The sequence below is a fragment of the Haliaeetus albicilla genome, chromosome 3 (genome assembly GCF_947461875.1).
Source record: "Haliaeetus albicilla chromosome 3, bHalAlb1.1, whole genome shotgun sequence".
Taxonomy (NCBI): domain Eukaryota; kingdom Metazoa; phylum Chordata; class Aves; order Accipitriformes; family Accipitridae; genus Haliaeetus; species Haliaeetus albicilla.
In genome coordinates this window covers 60,136,748-60,162,580 of record NC_091485.1, presented here as the reverse complement: position 1 = coordinate 60,162,580, position 25,833 = coordinate 60,136,748, and the positions used below count along the sequence as shown (strand labels likewise).

At 36.1% G+C, this 25,833-nt stretch overlaps 1 protein-coding gene across 1 annotated transcript in view; it reads left to right on the top strand.

Moving 5' to 3' along the window:
• Positions 1-25,833, top strand: part of CSMD3 (CUB and Sushi multiple domains 3) — a 760,948-nt gene that overhangs the window by 157,896 nt on the left and 577,219 nt on the right. The window contains exon 4 of the mRNA XM_069779925.1: positions 12,403-12,597. Within this exon, the coding sequence (XP_069636026.1) occupies positions 12,403-12,597 (195 nt within the window). The remainder of the gene's footprint in view (positions 1-12,402; positions 12,598-25,833) is intronic.

The window sequence follows — 25,833 nt, the reverse complement described above, 5'->3', positions numbered from 1 at the left end:
AAATCACATGATTGAACATGTCAGATATAGACCTGAGGATACATTTCAGCATATTCCTTACTATTTCACACTGTGCTAACAGCCTACTTGTATAACATATATTTCTTTGACACTGTTTAGCTCTTCTAACATACCAATCTGTCACTCTTTAAAGAAGTTTTGCAAAGATTTCTATAAGATATGTGATCTTTCACTGAGTTAGCACCACAACGAATACTTCATAAGCTCTGTCAAACAGTGATTTGTGCGGGACTGCAGCAGGCTGTTAAACTTATCTTTTCCTAGAACGTTTTTCTTTTTCTTAATAAAAGCAGAGAATATTGAAAGTATTTAAAAGTAGAAGCTGAAGGCATGTTGTTGATGTACTTTCTTCATATAGAAATACCAGTAAGTTCAGAGACATGACTGGCATGGCTGTTTCAGTATTAACCTGTCATGTAGAGATAGCCAGAGAAACAGTGGCCTACACAGATATTTAATGAGAAGTTAATTCAAACCTTGAATTATTTTAATGATAAAACTTTCTCTCCCCTCAAATTATGACCATTTCTACTCATTCCAATAACAGATTAGTCAAGAGAGGAATGACCCACATCAGGTAACCTGAAGGGATGGGGATAAAAGTAGCTGTTACTCTGGCTGCTAACGTGATTTGAGGGAAGGCTGACTTCAAGCTTATACTGGTTAAAAAAGGAGACTTTGAGGGAAAAAAGTTAATACATCTATGTCACAGGAATTACTTTGCAGGTGCTTTCCATCACCATATCTATAAAATAAGATTAAATGCCTTTTACTGCTTATTTATCAAACACAATTGTTTTGATGCAGAAATTACAAAGGAAACACTTTGATCTCTGCTCCTGCAGGACTCAGACTAGAAATTACAAATAGCCCTTTCTGATTTTAAAACTTCTGAAAAAAAAAAAAGATACCCATAATAGTCCATAGTCCAGAGGCAATAGTGTACTGAATCATGTGCATTACTGTATTATTTACTTTTTCACTATTAGAAAGAAAAAAATTATAATTAAGCACTTTTCACCAAATCCCACAAAGGATAGCTTATATAAAGCAGTTCCCCCTATGCCAAGTGATACTTGCTTATAGAAGGATGTTGGTACATATTCAGCTTGAAAGCTTTTTCATTTTTCAGACATTTTAAATCATTCCTGCATAAAGAAATCATATGTTTAATCAGAAAATACACTACTTTCATTCTTCCATGCTTGAGAATTCTGAAAATGTTTTCCCAAATGTGCCAGGGAAATTGCCTCCAGCATATGGCAAAGCACACAAATTTTGAGGCTCGAGAGATGTTCTCTAAGAAACGCAGAAGCTCATGCAATGAAGGTGATAATAGTACGCTGAATACCAACACTAATGTTAATTCTTGCAAAAGGAAAATGATAGCATAATGCTGAAATAAAATAACAATTACAGATAACTGCTTCCCAAGTGAAGGACATCTGGGAATTCTTACTAAAACTGAAAAGGAAAGGTGGAGTAGATGGGAAAAGCAGATGTAATGTTTTTGTGTTTGGAGTGGAATATGCTTTTCCTCCCATGTGGAAAGCTGACTGCTTTGGAAGGTATGATATTGTGGGTGCACAGCTCAGCACTGAGTTATAAACCAAAGTTTTATGGAATATAAGTTATTGAAAGGTTTTGTGCTTGCTCTTGATGAATAGCATGTTGCAGATGTTTATTTATTCACATTACTATCCATTAATTTGATCACACTGTCTTTCCTGGTTAATGAATCATCATGTAAGTAATTTGGATGAGATCAGTAATGTTGTATTATTTCACCTTATGCAGTAGAGTCATTAGGCCATAATGCAATTCAGCACTGTGAAATTATCAGGGTAAGTACCATTAAAAGCAGAATCATGCATATATCCTTGACCCAGTATTTTTAAATGTTCTTGTGTCTGGACATTTTTAATGAAAAATTCATATTATGCCTGAGATGAGCATTAACCGAAGAGACCTTTTCTAATAAAAAGGACTTTGTTAGGTAGCCATCTGCTCCAGACCTTGAAAGTATGATTGTGTTCAGAAAAATGACTCTGAGAATACCATTTTATTATGCAAGATCTGCATTTTTTATGTATTTCTGTGTCATATCATAAACACTGAGAAAAATAAAACAGTTTTACTACTATTAGTTGTACACTTTTAATTATAAAATTTCTCTTGCTTAATCTATCAGCAGTGTTATTAGCTATATTCTGAATGCAGGATCCTTAAGTACAGTTTGTTGTAAAGGCAAGGGATTACTCTTCCATCCTGACATGGAGTGGAGATTTTATTTCAGCATTTTGATAAAAATATTTTGATTCACAATAAGACATGTCGTATTTGAGAATGCAATATATTTACTTTACCTCTATTTATACATTACCACAAATTTACACTCTTGAGGATATGAATACATATTAATGAAAGCTATGCAATATAATAAAGCATGGCTAACTGAATAAGCTGTATCATATCCATACATAGTCTGAAAGATGTGCTGGTACATCATGAAGCATTCATGAAAATACTTTAAAAGGAAGCTTGGATTAAGGATTTTAAATTTCACCTGATGTGCTGAGACTTTAAGACTCATAAAAGGGTAAAGAGTTTGTGTCTTCTAAAGAAGATGTTTTGTTGAATGGATATGACTAGAACATTCAGAAAAGTAATTACAGCAATCTAGTCTTGACTAAACAAAGGCACTGCCTAACCGCTACATATCCTACCTATTGAGCAGTAGTCTCAACCTGCCGGTTGAGATTCAGTATGAAATATAAAAAAGACCTCTGAAGAGTTTGGTAATGTCTTCCTGACATCCCAGAAGGCTGATTATGACCCTTTGCCATCAAATACAGTAAGGACATTATTTCTATAAAGAAATGGTGGTCCTGCAAAACCAATTGTGATACAGATTTTGGAGGGAATAATTATTCAAACTTCTAAAGGAAAATTCTAAACCATAACACTTTCTAAATGAAAACTAAATTAAAGAATTAAGGCCCACCTTTCTTTTGTCAAAATCGCTAAAACAAACATTTAGAAAATAGGTACAGGGATATAGCTCATACTTTGTAAACATGTTTTCTGTAAACAATGTTGTTAAGGAATCCTTCATACTAGCAATAATGGTGGAAACCAGGCTGAAATATCACTGTAAGAGACAGTGTGTCCTTTGAGAAAAAGAAGCAGGTAGTCAATGAAGTGATCCAATTGCATCAGACATTTGTACACCTAACAGGGCACTAGAGTGTCTCCCAATAGTAATTCTATATATAAACATATATATACCAACACATACATATACCAAGCATATGTAATATATATATAAAAATTGGAATTTTATGTTACCACTGATACACACAGAAGGAAATGTTTGTTACTCTGCCAGGTCATACAACAACTCTGAATGTTTCAGGTGCCACCTAGTGCCTAGTCCTCATGTGTCAAAGTCCCTTTCATGAGGAGAAAACTGATTTTTTTTGTGCCCTTTTATGTCACTATCTAATGATATGTCCATGACACATCCCATATCCACATCTTATACTTTAAATTCCAGTTTTAAACCCTGACTGATCTACTGTAGCACAAATAATTTATTTTTATTTTTTTTTAAAAAAACAATTTGAGAAGTTCAACACACCAGAGGTTCTCTGCCTTTAATGTTAAGACTCAATTTATGAAGAAGGCCTGTGGTGGGGAAACCTTGGCTAATAAGTCAGATGTGAGGCATGGTTGATTAGCCATGGACATGTGTATGTATCCTCAGACTATATACTGGTCAGTTCAGATGACCTTTGCCAACAGGAAGAGATGTTGCATACTTTCTTTTTAAGACTAGCCAGTCTCTAGTTTATAATAATTTAAACCATAAATCTTTCAGATTAGCCTCTATAACAGTTTAAGAGTCAATTCACTAATTAGCAATGCCTATCCGTGCTCAAGTGTCAACTCTTACATTTCTTTTTAAGTCTCCTTAAGAAGTCCCAGTACTTTTCCACAAAAGGTGTTTTATTTCATTCTGTTCTCTGCTTTCAGTATTCCTATCATTTTGATTATAAAAACTCTGCATCTTCCTAATATTTGTGTTACGTCTTGCAAAATGGAACCCTAATCTCAGTAGGAATCTAGATATGGCAGTACATCAAATATATAAAATTAATGAAATTTATTTGACTTATATATCTATTCTTGTCTGTGAAATTTGTGTGGAGACACTGTCTATATGATGCCACACAACTTGTTTGTGCTATGACATCCTCCTTCAGTGGGTAAACTGTCTTTTCCTAAATTCAGTTAGCTTTTTATATCTTTGGTTACTGTAAATTCTCCAGATAAGGACAGCCAGTGAGGAACAATGCAACATTTATAAAACACCTAGCATAAGGTAAAATAAGATGAGGCACTGAGGCAACAGTGGAATGAAAATAAATAATACTATAAGATATGTCTTACCATAACAATTAAGAAATTGAAGATGAAATTCTTTTGTATTACTTTAAAAGGCATAGTAAGAAATACATATTGCGGAAGGAATAGCTATATGGTGTAGGTTTTAGGACTATTTTTTATTTTAGATTGTCCTGGGCTCTGAAATAATCTTTGGTCTGTAATTACAACAGCCTCTTCCCAGCTGCCTACAGAACACAGCTATGCCAAAAAAGTGCTCAGAATCACTGCAGTCTAAATGGAACAATCCTGTTATGACTCATATATAGACATACCTATACAGCAATTGCATGGTAGGCAGGGTACATCTGTCTGGGCTTCATCCACCTGGGAAGCTGAACAACCACCACATGTGGCAGATACAGTACCTCAGGCTTTGGACTATACTGGTAGGGTTGAATACTTTCAGAACAGTATGGCTGGAGCAATCTCTGCAACACTAGCAACTCTACGCCCATTCCAAAACTTCATGTAGTCTCCAGTGGTCTTTCTCAATCTATGCACTATGTGAATTTACCTTCCAGCCACATGTGGGGTTTAACTGGTGTCCTCAGCAGCTGTACAGGAATTTACTGCAGATAAAACTTTAATCAAAGTCAAGTGGAATTTGGTAAAGGCAAATAAAGGTGGCTGGTGCTGTTAACTGTACAGCTTTCCTAGCTAACTATTTGGTCTTTACCTGTTTGTCATTCCCTTCAGGTAACACTTTAGAAGTGTGTCTGATGGGGAAATGTCAGATTTAACCATGTCTGTCGAAGCTTTCTGTTGATTTCACTTGGTGCTGGATTATACTGTCATATGGTAAAATCAGTGACTGCCATTGTCTTTTTGCATGGTCTTTCAGCTCTCTAGTGCTGTTCTGTGTCTTCTGCTGATTTAAACAGATATTCCAAAAAGTGTATTGCATGTGAAGGGAATGTATTGCAAACCCTGGACCATTTCTTGTATTACATTTGTCATGCTCACTGTATCAATGTTACTACAGTACTACAATTATCACTTGTTTCCTTCACTATCCTGGAGGGTTTTTTGCTGTACTTCTTGTTGCTGTTGGTGTCTTGCTTGTAGAATTATATTAATGCAGTTCTAATTCACTTAATGCTGAAATGGGTTTGTTCCTATAAAAATAACATATGACTTTAATGCTATAAATAGAAACATTCTTGTGAACTTGCAAAGAAGGCAAATGCAGTGATTGTTTCAATGTACTTAGAACCAAAATCAAGCTCAGTATAACAATCTACATTTAAAGTTCCCTCAGGACACAGTTTTAAAAGACTAATACTAATCAGTGGCTTTACTTCAGATAATCAAGTTCCTCTGTCATTTTTTTGGCATGAAAATAATTTCAAAGGGAAGAAAAAAGCAAAATTATGTAATTTATTAAAAAATAGGTAAGAAACTATGCAATGTAATTAGCTGTATTATCTTTAGTGAACGGTAGAGACCCTCAGTGAGGTTACTATTACAAAGATACTTCTCTATCAAAGAGCAATTAAGAACAGGAGAAGAAAAAAACCATGTTTTACCTTGTTTTCCTTTAGAGAAAAAAAATTAAATCTTTCTCACACTTCCTCTTGCCTACCTATTTATAGATAGATACCAGAATATGACAGTCTCTTTTGATTGACCCACATAAAATGCAGAAAGCAAAAGAAAAACTTCAGAGAAGTTTTGGTTGTTAGACAAACCATTACTGCTGTAAACAAATGTGAATTTCAGAATAGTGACTCTTCATTCTGCACTTGTATCTTGAGGTGAGAGGTCTGTTGGAATCACAGAATAACCACTTTTATTGTTAAATAACTACAAAGGAAAGACCTGGACTTTGGGGGAGGTGATTTTTTTCATTTAATCTCTGTTTTATTAAACCTGTATTACTCATGGTAGATCTTTCAAAGCATTCATTTATAATGTCTGTTTCATTGCTCTCTGAACCATACATATTTATGCAGTGAAATTGCCACTTAGGTATTAAGTTTTTCATTTTTTCCTTCACTGCACTGATACTGCCTCCTCCAAATTTTTCTTGTGGTTTCCCTGACTCTGTAAACTCAAGTGGGACAGGTATGTATATATATATATTTCAGAATGCATGTACGAAGACAATGGTATTTCTATATTCATCAGTTAATTCTTCTAGTCCCTTTTGGATCTAAACCTAGACCACGCTTACTCATATATTAAGAGCAATGTGAATGAGGACAGAACAGAAAAGAAAGTACGCAAAATATATGTTATGAGAAAAAAGGAAAATATTATGAGGTAGAAACTATGCATCTAAGCTACTTTTTTAGTTTATAAAACCTTTGGAAAACTATGTGCAACTAAAATAAACCATTACAAGATTCGATGTAGGTGAATTGTGGACAACTGAATGTCAGGGTACTTAATATTGTTAAAAATGTATCATCTTTCCTAATATTTGGGACCCTTGGAATGTATAGCACTTTATTATACCCACACACATACTACATGTAGCACTTCTGAAGTTAGTCTTGAGTCTTCAATACCAAAGCATTCTCGCTTGTCAGTAAGATAAACTACATATGTGTTGCTTTTCCAAGGGTTATCTGTGTACAGCCGTGTTCTAGTATTTCCAGTTACACTAAGTCCTGTCCCAAAAGACAACTGGAGTGGTCCCTAGAATGGTGTATTCCCTGGACCATACTCAGGTTTTTCTGGCAGAGGACTTATTTGTGTAGACACAAATGAACAAGCAGTCTAGGACCAGTGCCATGCAGTAACACAGGAAAATATCCAATCTGACACTGTAGGGATACCAGGAGTATTCAATTTCAAAAGTAATGAATGAAACAAATATTAGCCTCTTGGGATATTTCAAAGGTTTTCAGTGAGTGAGTACTCATGAAGATATACATTTTATATTGACTGTGTTTCTCACTTTAGGTTGTGAAAAATGGGATCATAGTGATCTGTAATAGCTGTGAACAAAAACTGTGACAAAGATATGGATCAGCCCTTTAAAAAAAGACAAAATTCTTTATGTTCTTAGATTTCTAATATAAGATTTAGTGTGTGAAGAACATTAATTTTCAGCAGAGAAAATACAAATAGTTTCCACTGAGCTGAATGCAACGTAATGATATCAAAAATGCATTTTTTACTGGAATATTTGCAAATACTTGTTCTGAGTATTTGGACATCAAATTATAAATTTCATGCTTAAACAGTTTAGGGAGGACAGGTGCTACTCTTGATTTTATAAATAACATAAAAGAAAAAACTCCTGACTTAAAATCTGCATAAAAAGAAAGTAAATTTGAAATTTCCATATCTGGTTAAGACTTGTTTCTCCTTGAGTGAATGCTGAGAAGGAGAGGCTCAACTTCTGCCAGCCTTGTTTTTGAAACTATTGTCACAAAGAAATTATATTTAACATGATTTAATTTGAATAGTTTATTAATTACTCTGTATAAGTAAGTGGCTAAATTTCTGCTAATTAAACTCTTTAACGAGGTGTGTCCATTCCTGCTAAGCAGAACTCTCTGAGGTATATTTTACCCACAGTCTTTCAACAGAATTTCCATTGACATTAATAGTAATTAATGAAATAAAAACTTAATGAAATGCATTGAAGGGTATTTTGATCTCAGTGTTTTATCAACATGTAAAAAAAAAATAGAGGACAAATAAGTTCATATGTACCTTGCTTACAGGTGCAATATTGATTTTAAAAAGCATTTTGGGTTTGCACAAGCAAACAATGCACATGATTTCAGAGATAACTGACAATTAAATCTAGGACAAAGAAAATTCTTACTTGGAGAGAGATTGAAACAATTGGGACAGCTTGCTTGAAAAAGGAGATGAGTAACAATACACAATAAAAATGTAAAAAAGTAGGATAGTGTAAAAAATTCAATTATTTCAAAGTACATGAACAAGGAGAAGTTCAACCAAATTACAATGTGGCAAATTTAAAATGAAATACTTTTCCATGCTTCATATCATTACTGAATATCAGAATGTCACTGAAGTCAAGAATCTGTGCAGAGCTGAACAAAAATTACAATCTAGTTTGGCAATTCCTGTGTTCCCTGATAGATGACAATCTCAAGGTAACAATCTGTAGCTTTAAATGGCAAGGAGTTGGTATTACAGTGTCACATTCAGTTTGAAAATAAATGCTACCTATCAAAGAAGACTAATGCAGTTACTTGGTGAATTACAAACACACACACCCCCCAAAATAATGCACTTGTATATGTTCAAAATGAAAATACTCACAGAAAAAAACCTAATGTATTTTAAATTGTACAATTTATTTTCTATTTTATTATCTGGAATCAGGAACAAAATGACTTGAAGGGTTAGAAGTAGCAACATGCTCACTAACTTCTTCCATAATATTAAAAAGTTAAAGGAAAATGGCAAGTATTCTTTTTAGACAAGTTATATAGTATTTTAACTGGAAAATCAGTTTTGTTTTAGAAGGAGGTTGATTTTTAATTAGTGCTTTAAAATATAATATAATTTCATAAGAATATATTGCCTTCTGTGGGTAATTCTTGATGAGACAGCAGTAAGAGTAAAGTAAGCAGTTTTAGGCAGTGACTGTTAAAGGCATCACTAATCTTTATATTCTTCATTTCAAGGGACAGAGAATCTTTTTGTGACCTTTTTACAAAGCACTAAGAAATACAGGCCTCTGAAAGATTTCATCTTCTTGGAGAAGCTGCAAATAAAAACACTGTGTACAGGCAGAGTTTTCAAGTTAATATAATATGATTTATTAAGATAACCAAAATCCACAGGATGATATTCTTACCTCTATTTTGACATGCTATGATGATAAATAATAACTGGAGTGGCCTTGAAAACCTTTAAAGGATTTAAGAGAAATCCCTTTGAACAAATATGCAGGAGTCAACTGCAGTGTTGCCTTCTTTGTAAAGCTTGCAAGCAGATTTGAGAACAGGGGAGTTTTGCTGGAGGACAGAACACGTAGCTTGATAAAGCAGTAGTAAGAATATCAACTGTTTAGGTGAGCTTTGAAGTGACCAAGATGAGACAGGCTATCTTTTTACTTCTATGTTGTGTCCTTGTGCAAGGCAATGAAAGTCAAATCCAGATTCACAGAGTTTATTATGTAAGAGAAAGAAAGAAATAGCAGCAACATCAGCAACTAATCTGCATATTTAACATATTCACATCAAAACATGATTGGTACAGCAATCTTGCAGATGAACACATTGTTAGCATATATTTCATATATAGCATATATATGTATAGAGGTGTATAGCATATATATGACTATACTGGATTCTTCCTTTTAATAACTGTTACATAGTTTTGTTTCATGGCTGGTATCAGAAATCTAATAATATATCCTAGTTCTTGGCATGGAAGTTTGACAATGTAGCCTATCTCATGAGCCATACTGCTTGCTGAGGCGATCAGCACTGGTGCAGGTGCGTTCTGCAGTGGAGCAGGGGTTCACGGCATACAGGAGGGGTTTCCTGAGGCAGAGAAAGCCCAGGAGAGCGCAGAGACCTGCCAGGAGCCAGCAGCTCTCACGAGGGTGAGCGGCTGATGAGGCGTGGGCAGGGCCAGGAGTAACGGCAGCCACACCCCACTCCCACCAAGGGCAGCGCTGTGGCCAGAGCGGGCAAACAGGGCGTGGCACATCAGCCAGGGTGTGGCGCCACGGTTTGCACGGCAGTTCGTGCCCGGGAGGGCACTGCTTCGAAGGAGGGGCATTCCACTGGCCAAGTGGAGAGGCTTGAAGCCCACAAAGACTTGTGGTCAACGGTTCAATGTCCAAGTGGAGAGCAGTGACAAGTTGCATTCCTCAGGGGTCAGTATTGGGACTGGTGCTGTTTAACATCTTTGTCAAGAGATATGGGCAGTGGGATTGTGTGCACCCTCAGCAAGTTTGCTGATGACACCATGCTGTGTGGTGTGGGCGACGCGCTGGAGGGAAAGGATGCCATCCAGAGGGACCTTGACAGGCTTGAGGGGTGGGGCCGTGTGAACCTCATGAAGTTCAACAAGGCCAAGTGCAAGGTCCTGCACATGTGTTGGGGCATTCCACGTACAAATACAGGCTGGGCAATGAGTGGGTTGAGAGCAGCCCTGTGGAGAAGGACTTGGGGGTATTAGTGGATGAAAAACTAAATATGATCCAGCAATGTGCACTTGTAGCCCAAAAAGCCAACCATATCCTGGGCTGCATCAAAAGAAGTGTAACCAGCAGGTCAAGGGAAATGATTCTCCCCCTCTAGTCCGCTCTCATGACACCCCACCTGGAGTACTGTGTTCAAGTCTGGGGCCTTCAACATAAGAGAGACATGGACTTGCTTGCATGGGTCCAGAGGAGGGCCACAAAGATGATCAGGGGGCTGGAGCACCTCCCCTGTCAGGGTAGGCTGGGAGAGTTGAGGTTTTTTGGCCTGGAGAAGAGAAGGCTCCAGGGAAACCTTATAGTGGCCTTTCAGTACTTAAAGTGGGCCTATAGGAAAGATTGGGAAGAACTCTTTAACTGGGATTGTAGTAATAGGACAAGGGGTAATGGTTTTCAACTGAAAGAGGGTAGACTGAGATTAGATGTAAGTAAGAAGTTCTTCACTGTGAGGGTGGTGAGGCACTGGAACAGGTTGCCCAGAGACATTGTGGATGACCCATCCCTGGAAGTGTTCAAGGCCAGGTTGGATGGGTCTTTGAGCAACCTGATCTAGTGGAAAGTGTCCCTGCCCATGGCAGGGGGGTTGGAACTAGGTGATCTTTAAGGTCCCTTCCAACCCAACCCATTCTATGATTCTAGTCTATGATATTTAAATATGTTAGTATATGTGTGTGTGTGCCTGTGTACACATACTCATGAGCACATCAGGGATGCAAAAGAATAATTTAGTTATATGGAACTCAGAAAAAGAAATTAAGACAATACATATATACCCTTCTGTTCTTCCATCTTGTTTCCTTACTTTGTAGATTAGGGAAATTTGCTATGAAACCAAGTACAGGTTTACCTGATTTGTCTGTTCCCTGTTACCACTAGGCTGGTAAGTATACTTGGTACAAGCTTTAAACACCTCAGGATGAGATTATGAAACCTCTTTTGCTCATATTTGTACAAAATCTATCTTTCTATGTCCATTAAGTAAAGGACTTCAGCAGTAAATGATGGGAAATGTTGTAATCGAGCTATTTATGATGCTGAAACATCAGTCAAAAGTTGAGTGTGAGTACCACCTAGTAAAAATGAACTCTAATTAATGTCCTCCGAGATCAAACTAACAGCAGAGCTGCGACTCATTTTGCATTCTTAGTGGTTTAAAGCTCTGCATTAGAGTAGAAGTCACCCAGATCTATGGTATTCCATATGTTTACATTAACCAATCTTTTGCTCAGAAATCTGTTACCCACAGTATCTCACCACTTTTGACTCATTATCTAAAATCTGTTAAATCATTCAACAGCTTCCTGATCATGCTTAAGCTTATGTTTGTTAAAACTTTCTCCTCGTGTTCTGTCTTGAGTAGTTTTATTTATTCTTCCAAATTTGACGGATTCGAATCTGATGTTCTTTCATGTCTGTATTAGTTTTGTTTATTGTTTTGCATTTGTATAACTTGAGTCAGAAATATATCAAGTTCCTTTGTTTCCTCTTCCTATGTAGTAAGTTCTTTGTTATCAATTAAGAAAAATATATGAATATATCTACAGCTGGAGCTTAAGGAAAACCTCTTGCTCATTTTCCTATAATATTCTACCTTTCGATATGTGGGTACATAAGCAGACACTTAATAGACTGTCAGTATTGTCTTTTCAGTGTTAAGAGTTGTATAACATCCATGAAAACACATTATCTGCCTAAAGTTGCCATAATTTATGTGTTCTATATTCTTCAGCAAAATGCAGTACTGATTTATAAAAACAGTATAAGTAATAAAAATATGTCTTCTCCAGAATTACAGAGTAGTTCCTGTGGCAATCCAGGAGTTCCACCAAAGGGTATCTTGTACGGTACAAGATTTGATGTTGGTGACAAAATCCGATACAGCTGTGTAACTGGATATATTTTGGATGGCCACCCTCAGCTTACTTGCATAGCAAACTCTGTGAATACAGCATCATGGGACTTCCCTGTTCCTATCTGTAGAGGTAAGAAAAATGCTACAGTAATGTTCTTGAATATATCCATTATATTTATTAGTATGAACAACTTTAAATCTCTATTTTAATTATTAACTTTTAGACTGTGATTAAAGAAAGAAAAGCCTTTTTGAGTATTTTGATCTCTTGCTCACATATGTGATGTATCTCAACATATGCACCTACTAATTTTTAAGTCAATACCCTATTAAAATGATATTTCTCATTTATTTAAAAATGTATGTAATGAAATAAGAACTAGAAACCTAGTAATAAGTAGGACATAAGTGTGTGTGTTCAACACGTTTACAACTATGGGAATGTAATTTTGGGATCCATTAATACTTCTGACTTTTTGTCATGTAGTATCTTGGATACTGAGCAAGCAGAAGTTTGAAACTACCAAAACAATTGAGTTAGAGGGACTTCCCCTCATTCTCAGTCAGATTTGATATCTTAAGATTTCTATATAGCATATCCCTTGTATTCTAACAAATACTGCAGGTCAAATCCTTTTCCCTTGCTCACATTAGAAATACAGCAGTAGTTGGGGATCCTGTTTTATGCGTAAATCTTATTTTCTAAGAGTATTAGAGAGAAATAATGTTTGCAGAGTAATGGAAGGAGCTAAGCTGGTAAAATGGAGAAATTATCACTGCTATACACAACCAAATGCAATAAAGATAGTATTTTGATGAAACACTTATATCAGGCAAGCTTGAAATCCTTTACTGGATTCACAGGTTAACTTTACAAAATGTAACATTTATATTTGTCTAAAAAATGTGATGCAGTCTTGCAGGGCCTATAAAAACATTCCAACTGAAATTAACATTCTGATAAATTTCTGATTAAAAAAAATAAAATCAAAATTCAGTTGGGTTAAAACCTAGTTAACCAGCACCAAAAAAAAGTAGTTATATATGGGAAATGTGTATCACTGAAAATAGCATTCTATTGTTTCCTATTCTTAGCTTAGAGTTATTTAATATGTTTATCCATGATCTTGAAGAAAATACAATTACTGATAATATTATTTCCTAGTAAAATTACTTACAACTCCTGAATCTTCCCCTCCTACTTCCCAGAAAAAATGCTAGCTAATAATGAAGAAGATACACAATCAAGGCACAAACCCAGATTTTGTTTGTGGAGATAATCATAAAAAAGATTTGATGAGAATATGTTAACTTGCACAAAACTTAACGTTTGTAACAAAGTAGAAGGCTAATGGACTACACTGTAGACCATTGTTCAAATTCTTGATCTGCCAATTTTGAAATGAATTGGCATAAAAAATTGTACTCTTAAATGAGGAAGATGAGAGACTTGAACCTGATGCTTCCACTTGCCAGTCAGTCATCACAGTCTGTGTTACACATGCTTTCTTTTGATACATTTTTCAGCAGAACTTCAGATAGATTTTGTTTTTATTCCAAGGGGATGTGAAAATACACAGTGTAAATTTGAACTAGAATGATAAGCTCCCAAAGTAGTCTTATGGTTAAACATAACTCTATTGTGTAAGTAGAAGACTGTCACATAAGAATATAAAAAACATATTTCTTTTTATTCATGATTAGAGACGTCATTATCTGAAGAGTGTGAGTCTCTAGGGCAATTAGTTGACAAATTGGAAAGGATTCAGAAAAAGAGGAAACAAGCTCTGTTAGATTTCAAAATTGTTATTTTGTCTAGAGACTGAAGGAACTCAAACTTTTCAGTGCATGTGAAAGAGGATGAAGAGGTGACTTGATTTACTGCAGAAACTCATGCAGAAGGAAAATATTTTTTGGAGAAGACAGTTCTCTAATCAATAGCAGTGAAGAATCTAAGGGGTAAAAGCTTGACAAATAAAAAATAAAAACCCCCAAGGTACACATTTTAATAGTGGTGATTACAAATTACTGAAACATAACCTAGGAATGTGACAGATTCTTGATTTAAGATTTAACATCAGGCATAATGCCATAATGCACCAAATTAGCGTTAAGGTATTTTTTGTCGATGTTCAATAAAAAATTTAACTAATTATTTTCAACAGTTCCTTCTATACGTCTATGTCTGATATCAGAAACATCTAACTTTACATTTAATACAGAGACCTTTGTGGTTCAATTCTAACGAATTTGTCCTAATTTTGTCTAATGCAATTATCCAACACAGAATTCTGCAGAAGGTTGCTAAAGGTGATTATCCACTAATGAGCTTCTTATCTCTTTCTCTATGTTTGCCATGGAGACTCTCTTTAATTGAACACTCATCTTTAAAGAGTTCCTCTGATAAATGTCTTATTGTTCCCTATCTATGGTCATTATATCTAAAACAGAGAATCCTGAGAAAACAAGTGAAGTGGTGTATAATTTTGAGAGTATATGTGTTGTGTAAGAATTAATTTTTCTCAACACTAAACAACTTGACTACTGTTTTTTGGTAGATGGCTAGGTCTCTTCCAGACATGCATATACAAGTTGTTCATTTTAATATAATTGGTTGGATTCCGGAAATATGTGTGATGACCTAGGAAATGTCATTGTCTGATTTGTTGGAAAAAACCCCCAAGAACAGCACAAAAGTATGCTTTATTCAATATTAATTTGGGGGTTTTTGTTTGTTTGTTTTTACCTATAGGAAACACATTGAACAAAGCTCTGAATTTACAGCATGTTTAGATGTCAGCAGAGTTAAGCTCATACATGTCTTTAGACCATCTGTGTGTAAATGTCATTGTCATCTGCCTCTTGTAACTCAGAACAAGTAAATTTGGGGAGTAATTTTTTTTTTTTTTTTGGAACATTCCTTTTACATTGCCTTCACTTTGAATGAAGAGATCAGGAGGATGTCATGCTTGTGTTTTAGCAATGTCATTCTTACAGATTGATGTCTCAATGAGGGGAATCTCACTGGAATCAACAGTGCTTTGTACTGCCACAAGCATCCATACGTGAGACCATATTGCATCTTTATGGTTTAAATTTGGTGCATAACACTAATATTTGTATTTTTTTAAGTTACACATTTTTGGGCCAAATTTTTTCCATGAAGAAAAGAGTTATTCCTCAAATGGCTTCCTTTTGCTTTACTAGTTTCCATAGGACTGAATTGCAAAATCAAGGCATATACCTAACAATTACTTTATTTCATATCCTGTTTGTCAGGGAACATAGTTTGAATAAACAAAGTTTTTCACCTGTCATTTACATGCTGTGACATTCATTAAAATACTGTAATTTTTATTAGATTTACTAGAAGTGCAAAAATACCTTAATTAAAAGAAAACTAAATTGGATTTATTGTGTTGTGGTCAATTATACTGTGCACAACCCATGAGTAATTTTTAAATAAAGTCTTCTTCCCTGACAAATTAATTTTGATAAGGTTGTTTTCAACAGTGAAACATGACAGCAGCTTTATCATATCACCTATTCCTGAGATAACATTGCAGCTTGCAGTTTCTCCATAATGCAGCAAGCTAGAATAATTTACTGAGGCTAATAAATAAGGTTACATTTATACATAATATTGTCATTCTATAAAGGTTATAATAATTAGACACTTTTGTAATCAAGGAAGTATTCTAACTTTTATATTTTTAAAGCTTTTCCTATTCCAGGGTAAAATAGATATTGTAAGATACTTCATTCTAAAACTGGGGATTTTTTTTTAGAATTCAGAAATTTCAAAACTATAATATAGTTTTATTTCTATTCTTAGAAGTTCTATAAATATATTTTCACCATTTCCTGTACATATAGCTACAAAATATTTGTCACTGTAAACCTTCTATTCTTATTTTTAACAAGAGGCTTTGTTTTTCCACTTGTTTGAATTGACATGCATTTTGGTCAAACAAGTGCACAACCCACTGACTGTAGGTACTTTTTTTACATGGACAAAACGCATTTCTGCTTTTTTGGCTATTTATCTGGGAGGATATTGAGTTATTTTTCCATATTTTGTCATGACAGGTAAAAGACTAAAGCAGTTGTTACTAAATTCCAAGTCTGGGAATTCTGTAATTCCCCTGCAACATATATTTATGTATATATAAAGAGATGCTTATTTCTACCTATCTGTATAGACGTATACTTAATTTCTTCTTCTTCAGTGGATTTATTCCAAGTAAACTGGATCAAGATATTTATAAGCTCATATTTTAAAAAGTGATCTATCTGGTGTCAAATTTGAATATTAGAATATTCAGCTCAGTGTTGAAGTATTTTGCTATTTCCTGTGTGCAGAACCCACCAGAGAGGAAAACTGGTTAATTGCAAGTCATTGGTATAATTCTGTGACTACATAGACACATGACTATACAGTATTTCAAATACATGCTGTAAATTTTGAAATAAAAGTATACCTAAGAGTCTTGTAGGCCCTCCAGTACACTTTCTTGAAGGGGTATATCTGTTTATATAAGGCCTACAATAGTATGGAATTTCAAAAAAAAAAAAAAAGAAAGAAAAAAAAAAAAGAAACTTCATGTAACTACCAAGAAGTATTCATATAACAATGTAAATATTTCACAGACAGATTTGGTTGCAGATAGGTAAATGATTTTATGACAGTGTGGCAAATAGAACCTAGCAATATGAGCAGTAAATAAGCTGACTCTGCCTTTGTGTCTTTGTTGTAAGCTGGGCTTTGTAGGCTGTGGAGAGAACAAAGCAGGAGATAAAGTCAAAGTACTGCACTTGATGCCATGCAGTGCATTAACTAGTGGATCTGACAATATACACAGAGGAAAGTGAAGTGCACTAACTTAAAAGCAGGAATAAATTACATTTCATGGGGAATGAGCATTTTTTTGTCTGAAGCCAGTTCTTAGATACAAGCAGTTGTTGCTGCTTATTCTTGGGAAAAGCCCCAGTATAGCTGTGTGAGACTGGAGTAAAAACATCTTGGATTATTTAAATAAAGTTAAAAAGAAAACCAACAAAAACATTTTGTAGAATGTTGTATTTGTATATAAGACAAGAAGATGACATGACGCTAATGAATGAACAATTTTTCAGATTGCTCCACAGGTCCTTTTTGGGACAATATAAATCAGTGGCTTAGAATGGCCAACACTCTTATGGTTGGTATATTAAAAAATGTAAATGGTCTACAAATAGCAATGATGCTCGCCTAAAATTAGAGAAGTTAATTAAAATTTGGGGAGGGTGGGGAGAAATTATGGAAAAGGTCTACCATTTTATTGAAATAGTAGTATAATATATATGTGTATTTTCAAGTAGAATGCTGTGTGCTTTCAACCAGGGTCCAGAAACTCTGCAAAATAATACCCTGAATGACTTTTTTTATGAAGAAAGTTACATTACCTTTTGTTGCCTTGAATTTTTGCAATAAAAGAACTTTGAGTGGTTTAGTTATCTTTAAAATGTGTAATTCTTAGAATCAAACTTTTGCCTCTATGAAAAGCATTGAAATTGCTCTCTAGTATACCCTACCATACTTGTATTTTCCCATTGTATTAGTGTTATTCTCAGGATAGTATCTGGTTCTCATTATCAGTCAGGGACATTTCACGTAAATACACAGTCTACTTATGTGAACAAATATATCTGAGCCTGAAGAATAGGAAATCCCCACATGAATTTTAACCTGTGATCAGATCCATGGATTTCTTATTATTCAAAGTAGTGGTGAAACTTACTGAATTATTTGAAGCTACTCTAAATCATTATTGATGTGTTGTGAACTAGGAAATTGGTACAGAAATGTAGATGTTTATTATATTAGAATTATCATATATTCCTAACACTAATGCTAAAATATATTAGTTTTACTGTGCTAATAATAACAATATTAACCTTACTAATATATATGGTGTCTGTTAAATTGAACTCACTGAAAATATACAAGCAATAATAATGATCTAACATAGTATGCATTCCTTAACCAAACAATATTATTTGTGAGAGTTCTGATTGGTTTAAATCCATAAGATTCATGTCCAAAAGCTGTGTTTGTTCATTTATGATAATGATGGCCACTTAACTAAGTTCTTATGATGGGTGGAGAACTGGAAGTACCTGTTGTGCTCACCTGTGAAAACTTAGTGTGTAATGATGTGCTACTATAGTAGTGATGATACTTAAAAAAAAAAAAAAATCATTACTAATTTTCAGAAAGCAAACCTCATATGGAAACTTCTTAATACAAAGAATTTAATTTTATTAGTTTTTTTTTAAATCAGGATTTAAATGTTCAAAAGGTGATTAAGAGATATACAGAAGATTGGGATATAGTTAATAGATTAGGAAGCAATCCAAAACATCTTAAAATGTTTTCCTTGTCCTTTCATTAGAAATGTATATATCTAGGTCAGAATATTCATCAGAATATCAGAATCACTCTTTCATTTGGTTTACATAGTTTGCCTTTGCACATCCTCATGGGGTTTCAGGAATTCCTATCAGTAGTGAGGAAAGCTGTCCTAAGACCCATTGGAAATTTACATTAGCAGTGTGCAAACCCTCAACTGGTGTGATATAGTCCAGAATAAAAAGGTATTTGGAACAAAGTAAGTAGCATTCACCAGTGCAGTAACCATCTTAATTTGAAAAAACAGGCCTCTTAAATTACATCTCCAAGCAGTATATAGAGGACTGGGGAAAGAAGCAGAATTGAACCGTTTCTAAATAAATTAAATTATGTTTAGAAAAAGAAAGAAAGTATATGTAATTATTCCAGAAATAGAATGTTTACAGGCAGTTGTAGTTCACACAAAAGTAAGGAAAAGATAGACATAACAATGCATTATCTTGCTACTTTTAATGGAAAAAGTACCAATAAGATCAAATTTAATAACAGAAGATTGTTATAACAACTGATACAGACAACGAAAATGAAAAAAGAAAGACCAGATTTTAAATTCAAGAAATCTAACCCAGTACTGAACAAAATAAAACTTCTTGAATACGAAAATGTTCGAGCCCACAGTTGTGTTCAAGGCTGGGAATTAGGACTTCTTACAACAAGTGGGGGTAGTTAATGAAAAGCTTGAAACACTGTTTTTATCTCCTGTTTTCTTAAGAGTTTTCTTTAGCAAGGACAAAGGACATAAAAGTAAATGATGCATTGACCATATTCACATATACTATTGAAATTATGTTGCAAAATTGTCACTGAGGACAACATAAAAGTGAGAATTATACCTGCAATTGAAAGGGGAAAAGATTACTCTGAAGGATCAAGATGAGTGAATGGGAAGGAGAAACTTGGAAAAGTAAAATACTGGTTTAGGATGGTAACTGACAATTTGAAAAGTTTGTTTTGGTATTATGTACAGTGCAGTCATCAAAACACAATACTAGAGGTGTTAATTCCAGCAAAGCCCCAGTCTTTCACATGTGATTTAAAACAAATATCTAATCAAGTTTATTTGTTAGAAACCCCTAAAGACAATTTTAAGAGGAGAGGTGTTAAATATATATAACTCTAGCTCAATTCCAGCTTGGGCTAGTAAATTCTCCTTATGCTAGGTAATTGTTTTCTTATAACATCTTACATTCCTCTTAGGTTCATTTTCTATGTGGCATTCCTGGATTAATCCTTTCTAGTGATAAGTTAGCATAAGTAATATTTGTAAAATAATCTGAGATACTTTGAAAGTAATTACTGGTAAATCCCAGGTTCATTAACTCACTTTACTAAAATGCTTAATCCAAAAAGCTTTTGCTGCCATAGGCTTTTAAATAGACTAGTATATTTTCCTCAGATTATTGAAATTATGGCTTGATAAAAATTTCTGTATCTCTCACTTTCTGCCTAAAATGAGAGTTTACCTGTGTGTAAATGGAAATTGTGAAAATATTATTCAGTATTTAAGTAACACTTTACAAACCCTGATTTACAACTCAGTCGTAATTAAATCTGGAAGGCAGAAGTCATAACAAATTATTTTCCTGAGAAGTCTTTAAAGCCCTTCAGATATTACTCCAAGAGAACAACTGATTGCCAGTCGTGTTTTTTGCAGGCAAAAGATTTCATTGCTAAAATTCTAGCATGACATTTTAGCATTCTTCAAGACTTCATCTTTATTAACCGAAAGAATGATTATTGATTTGCCTATGGAACATGAATCTTGCTCCTCAGCATTAATTAATCTTCTTGTTCTCAGCATTGGCAGGAATATTGCTGGTTTATTCAAATACTAAGACAGCATTGTCTCTGTCCTGTCAGATGGATTTCAGATTGGTAGCCTGTTTTTAAACAGAAAATATTTAAAATTGTCCACTGATGAAGGAGTCTGAAGATGGTTCAGTTGTGTTACAAAAATAAATATAGAATTTCACAAAATTTAGTCATCTTTTTATTCAGCTCTGCAAATTTAGTGTTAAAAACAATCTATAAATACAATGCTATAAATTGTGTTGACACTGGAAGGGCATTTAAATGTAATAGAAGCTGTAGCAGAGGTTTATTACATGTGTATGAAAGATTCCATTGTATTTAAGGTGGCCAAGAAAGGCCCGGCAGCATGGACTTAATCTCTTGTAGAATTGACTGTAATGAGCATATAGGTAAGAGGTCTGCCTTGTTAACTCATTTATGTTGTATGATGGCCTTCTGAGTTTTGTTCGGGATGCAACCTTTGATAGTAGATCTGTACAAATTTAGCACATAACATTTCTTTCACATTTCAGTCAATTAGTGGAACTGACCTTATTTCACCAGAACAGAGCAGTTTATGAGCCAAAGTTCTCTTTGCTGCTCTACATCGTTGTTGTGACCCAGGCTGGACAGATAAGGAAGTCATGTTGAATTTGGAATTCCCTCAGGCTAAATTACAGTGAAACGACACCAAAGGATCAGTTAAACATTTTATTCATGACAGAAGCAAAATGAACTTGGGAGGCATAACAGGAGGTGATGGGGTCTCTCACAACAGGAATTGGCATGAAACTACCTTAGTAAATGGTGTAACCCATGGTAACCATATACAACAATTCAGGGAATAAGGAGAGCCCTCCCGTTGAGTCACGAGGTTCAGAGCAGACCCCCTTGCTTTCTAGACTCCTTCTCAGAGAGGAGCCTAGGGGCGGCTGGATCCACTCCTAGTCCCAGACTTGGTCAATGGCTTTATGTCTTAAAGGAATGAGGTCTAGGGGTTATGGAAAAGGAAAAAGAAAGAAGAGAACAAGACAGAGAGAGAAAAGAGAAGAAAGATTTCACTGGTCCTGGGTCCAGCGTTGGTCCGGTCAGCCGAGGGGTCCAATTCTGATGGGCTTGCGCACCTGGGGCTTCAGTTTGTGCCCTTTTATCATCCTTGCCCATCCTTCAGGCAGGCACTCAACCTCATGAGGCTAATTAGGTGTAACCTTTGGGAAATGGGTCCCTGGGCTTAGGGGTCCTCTGGGGAGTAACTTCCCCTTCCTTGCAGATGTGACCATTGTTTGATCTTTGTACCAGAACAGCTTATCAGAACAGTGTATCAGAACAGGGAGTTGCACACCCTCTGGCACGCCCTCCCAACCCTGTTGCTGATGTCTGTGCTGATGGTTGCTCAGCGGCTGCTTTTCACCTTGGTTCCTTGCTGGGCAGGGTTCCTTGTTATACAGAGTTCATCTTTAAGCAGAACTTGCCTCACCACAATGTTTGAGACATCAACTCTTTCAGTCTCTCACAATCATAAAGTTGATTTTGGGTTCTCCTAAGACTGTCTGGGAGGGTGTAAAAAAACTTTAACTGTGAGAATTTAGGATCACTAGTTGCTTCATCAGTTTAATTTTCCTAATCCCAATACTTTTAACACTGGATGGTATTTTACACTTCAAAGAAACTTCCCACTGTACAGTTTTCGTTGATTCTTTCCATGTCAGAGTTCCATCTTGTCTTTCATTTTGAATGTTTGATGTTATGTCCCAACATTATATATTTTGCCTATTGTCTATTACTTTTTTTCCCATATCATTGTAAGTATGTATATTTGTGGTGGGTTGACCCTGGCTGGATGCCAGGTGCCCACCAAAGCCACTCTATCACTCCCTCCCTCAGCTGGACAGGGGTGAGAAAATATAACAAAGGACTTGTGGGTCAAGATAAGGACAGGAGAGATCACTCAACCAATTACCATCACAGGCAAAACAGACTTGACTTGGGAAAATTAACTTAATTTATTACCAATGAAATCAAAGTAGGGCAATAAGAAATAAAACCAAATCTCAAAACAACTTCCCTTCACCCCTCCCTTCTTCCCTGGCACAGCTTCACTCCCAGATTCTCTACTTAACCCCCTCAGCGGCCTAGGGGCATGGGGAATGGGGTTTACGGTCAGTTCATCACACGTTGTCTCTGCTGCTTCATCCTCTTCAGGGGCAGGAGTCATGACACTCTTCCCCTGCTCCAGTGTGGGGCCCCTCCCATGGGAGACAGTCCTCCACAAACTTCTCCAACGTGGGTCCCTTCCATGGGGTGCAGGTCTTCACAAACTGCTCCAGCATGGGTCCCCCACGGGATCACAAGTCCTGCCAGAAAACCTGCTCCAGCATGGGCTCCTCTCTCCATGAGTCCACAGGTCCTGCCAGGAGCCTGCTCCAGCGCGGACTTCCCACAGGGTCACAGCCTCCTTCGGGCACCCACCTGCTCCGGCGTGGGGTCATCCCCGGGCTGCAGGTGGATATCTGCTCCACCGTGCACCTCCATGGGCTGCAGGGGGACAGCCTGCCTCACCATGGTCTTCCCCATGGGCTGCAGGGGAATATCTGCTCCAGTGCCTGGAGCACCTCCTCCTCCTCCTTCTTCACTGACCTGGGTGTCTGCAGAGTTGTTTCTCTCACATGTTCTCACTCCTTTCTCCGGCTGCAGTTTCTGTGCTGCAGCAACTTTTTTTCCCCCTTCTTATGTATCTTATCCCAGAGGCACTACCACCATCGCTGATGGGCTTGGCCTTGGCCAGCAGCAAGTCTTGGAGCCAGCTGGCATTGGCTCTGTCGGACATCGGGGAAGCTTCTAGCAGCTTCTTATAGAAGCCACCCCTGTAAACCCCCACCACCACCAAAACCTTGCCACACAAACCCAGTACAATATTTTAAATTTTTGTATCTATGTCTTAGAACTTTTTGAAACTCCTTTAAGTATCATGAAAAAAAAAAAGTCTTTGTTTTTGAGACTTGTTAGTTCCCAGATTTCTCTTCTTGAGTAAACCATGAGGTAAAAAGAAACCTTGTTCAATATCAATGCTTCATACAAAGTAATCAAGTTGAAAAGAAAAGAACTTTAAACTAGGAGCCACAGGAAACAGACGTTTTGACCCACATTTAAGTCAGGTAGCAGTGGACGGGGGTCAAAAGCAAAGGGTGCAGAGTGATAGGAATATGGGAGACTTCAGAAATGGTAAAGCAGGATGAAGGGACATCTGCCTTAAGTGAGCTTGGGATACAAGCAGGAGGAACTGCAGCTCCACATGTAGTCACGGAACAGTGATGCTGTTGGAGTAACTGAGACATGGTAGGACAGCTCACATGGCTGGAGTGTGGTAAAGGATGGGTACAAATTCCTCAGGAGAGACAGGCAGAGAAGATGATATGGTGGCATCTGTGTGCAGGAGCAGCTGGGATGTATGGATCTGCTGTTGGGGATGCAGAATGGGCTGGTTGAGAGCTTACGGATCAGGATCAGAGAACAATAGAACAATTGGAGAACTCACATTGGGAGTCTGTTACACACCACTGGATAAGGGCGAGAAAATGTGTGAAGAGTTCTTTAAACAGCTGAAGGAAGTCTCTGTTTCACAGACTGTAGTTCTCACAGGACTTTATCCTTCCTGATATATGTTTAAAAGGCAATATGGTAGGATGCAAACAGTAAAGATTTCAGAAGATCTTAAAGAATCTATACCTACCTTTCACGGGAAGATTTATTCCCAGTAGGTATTTGTCCAGATAGTCCTTTAAAAACCTTCCCATTTTCCAAAGGCAGTGGTTTCCCATATTTTATTTTTAATATTATTAGAAATGGTTTTTATCTTTTATTCCACTTTTTTTTTTTGCTAAAATTTAAGCATGCTATCTTTTTCCTGTATATAGCTTTGTACCTGTGCACATCAGAAACCAATTATCTTCTTCTTTGCAACTTCATTTTACTTGTTTAGTTTTGGTCTTCCCTTCCATAACTACAATAATCCTAATGCACTCTTCCTTCACAAGTCATGCTTTTCAGACCACTAGTAATTTTTGTTCATTCCCTCTAGATTGTTTTTAATTTATCCATGCTTTCTTTTGAAATATTGGGCCCCAATTAGCAAAGAGTGGATAAGAATTTTTGTAATTCATTGATCACAGTTCATAGTTACAGAATGTTCTATTCTGCTCTCTGAGGTGCTGGTGTGTCCAGTTATTCACCTAATTAGTCTATGAGGGTTATTTTAATTCTTGTTCTACTTTTAAAATAATATTCTTGGTTTTAAATACCATTTTTAACAAAGAATGTTATCTTTTTGTATTGCCCATGGAATGAAGCACTTGTGGTAAGGCACAAATAAAAGGTCTCCAGGAGCTGTAGACAAATCTGGCTAAAGTCCCAGAATAATACTGTGTTTATTTACTGCAATCTACAAATCTCCAGGCTGGCCAAAAATACAGTGCCAGATTCCAGTTTTCTAACTACATGAAGTAAAAACCAAAGTGCATGGATTTTTGGGAATAATGTTGTGGTTTAACTCTTCATTTACTCCTATTTCATTTAATACAAATACTGAAAAAGAAATATTTGGAGATTCAGTCCTCCTGCGTCTTTGGGCATCAAGTGAAACCACTGAGGCACTGATTACTTCATGTCAAACTGAAAGTATAATGAAAATTACATTCTATGTTGTCCTGGTTTCAGCTGGGATGTAGTTAACTGTCTTCCTAGTAGCTGGTACAGTGCTATGTTTTGAGTTCAGTATGTGAAGAATGTTGATAACACTGATGTTTTCAGTTGTTGCTCAGTAGTGTTTAGACTAAAGTCAAGGATTTTTCAGCTTCTCATGCCCAGCCAGGGCACCTGACCCAAACTGGCCAACAGTGTATTCCATACCATGTGACGTCCCATCTAGTTTAGGAACTGGGAAGTGGGGGGCAGGGATTCGCCGCTCGGGGACTGGCTGGGTGTCAGTCGGCGGGTGGTGAGCAATTGCCCTGCGCATCATTTGTACATTTCGATCCTTTTATTACTACTGTTGTCATTTTATTAGTGTTATCATTATCATTATTAGTTTCTTCTTTTCTGTTCTATTAAATCGTTCTTATCTCAACC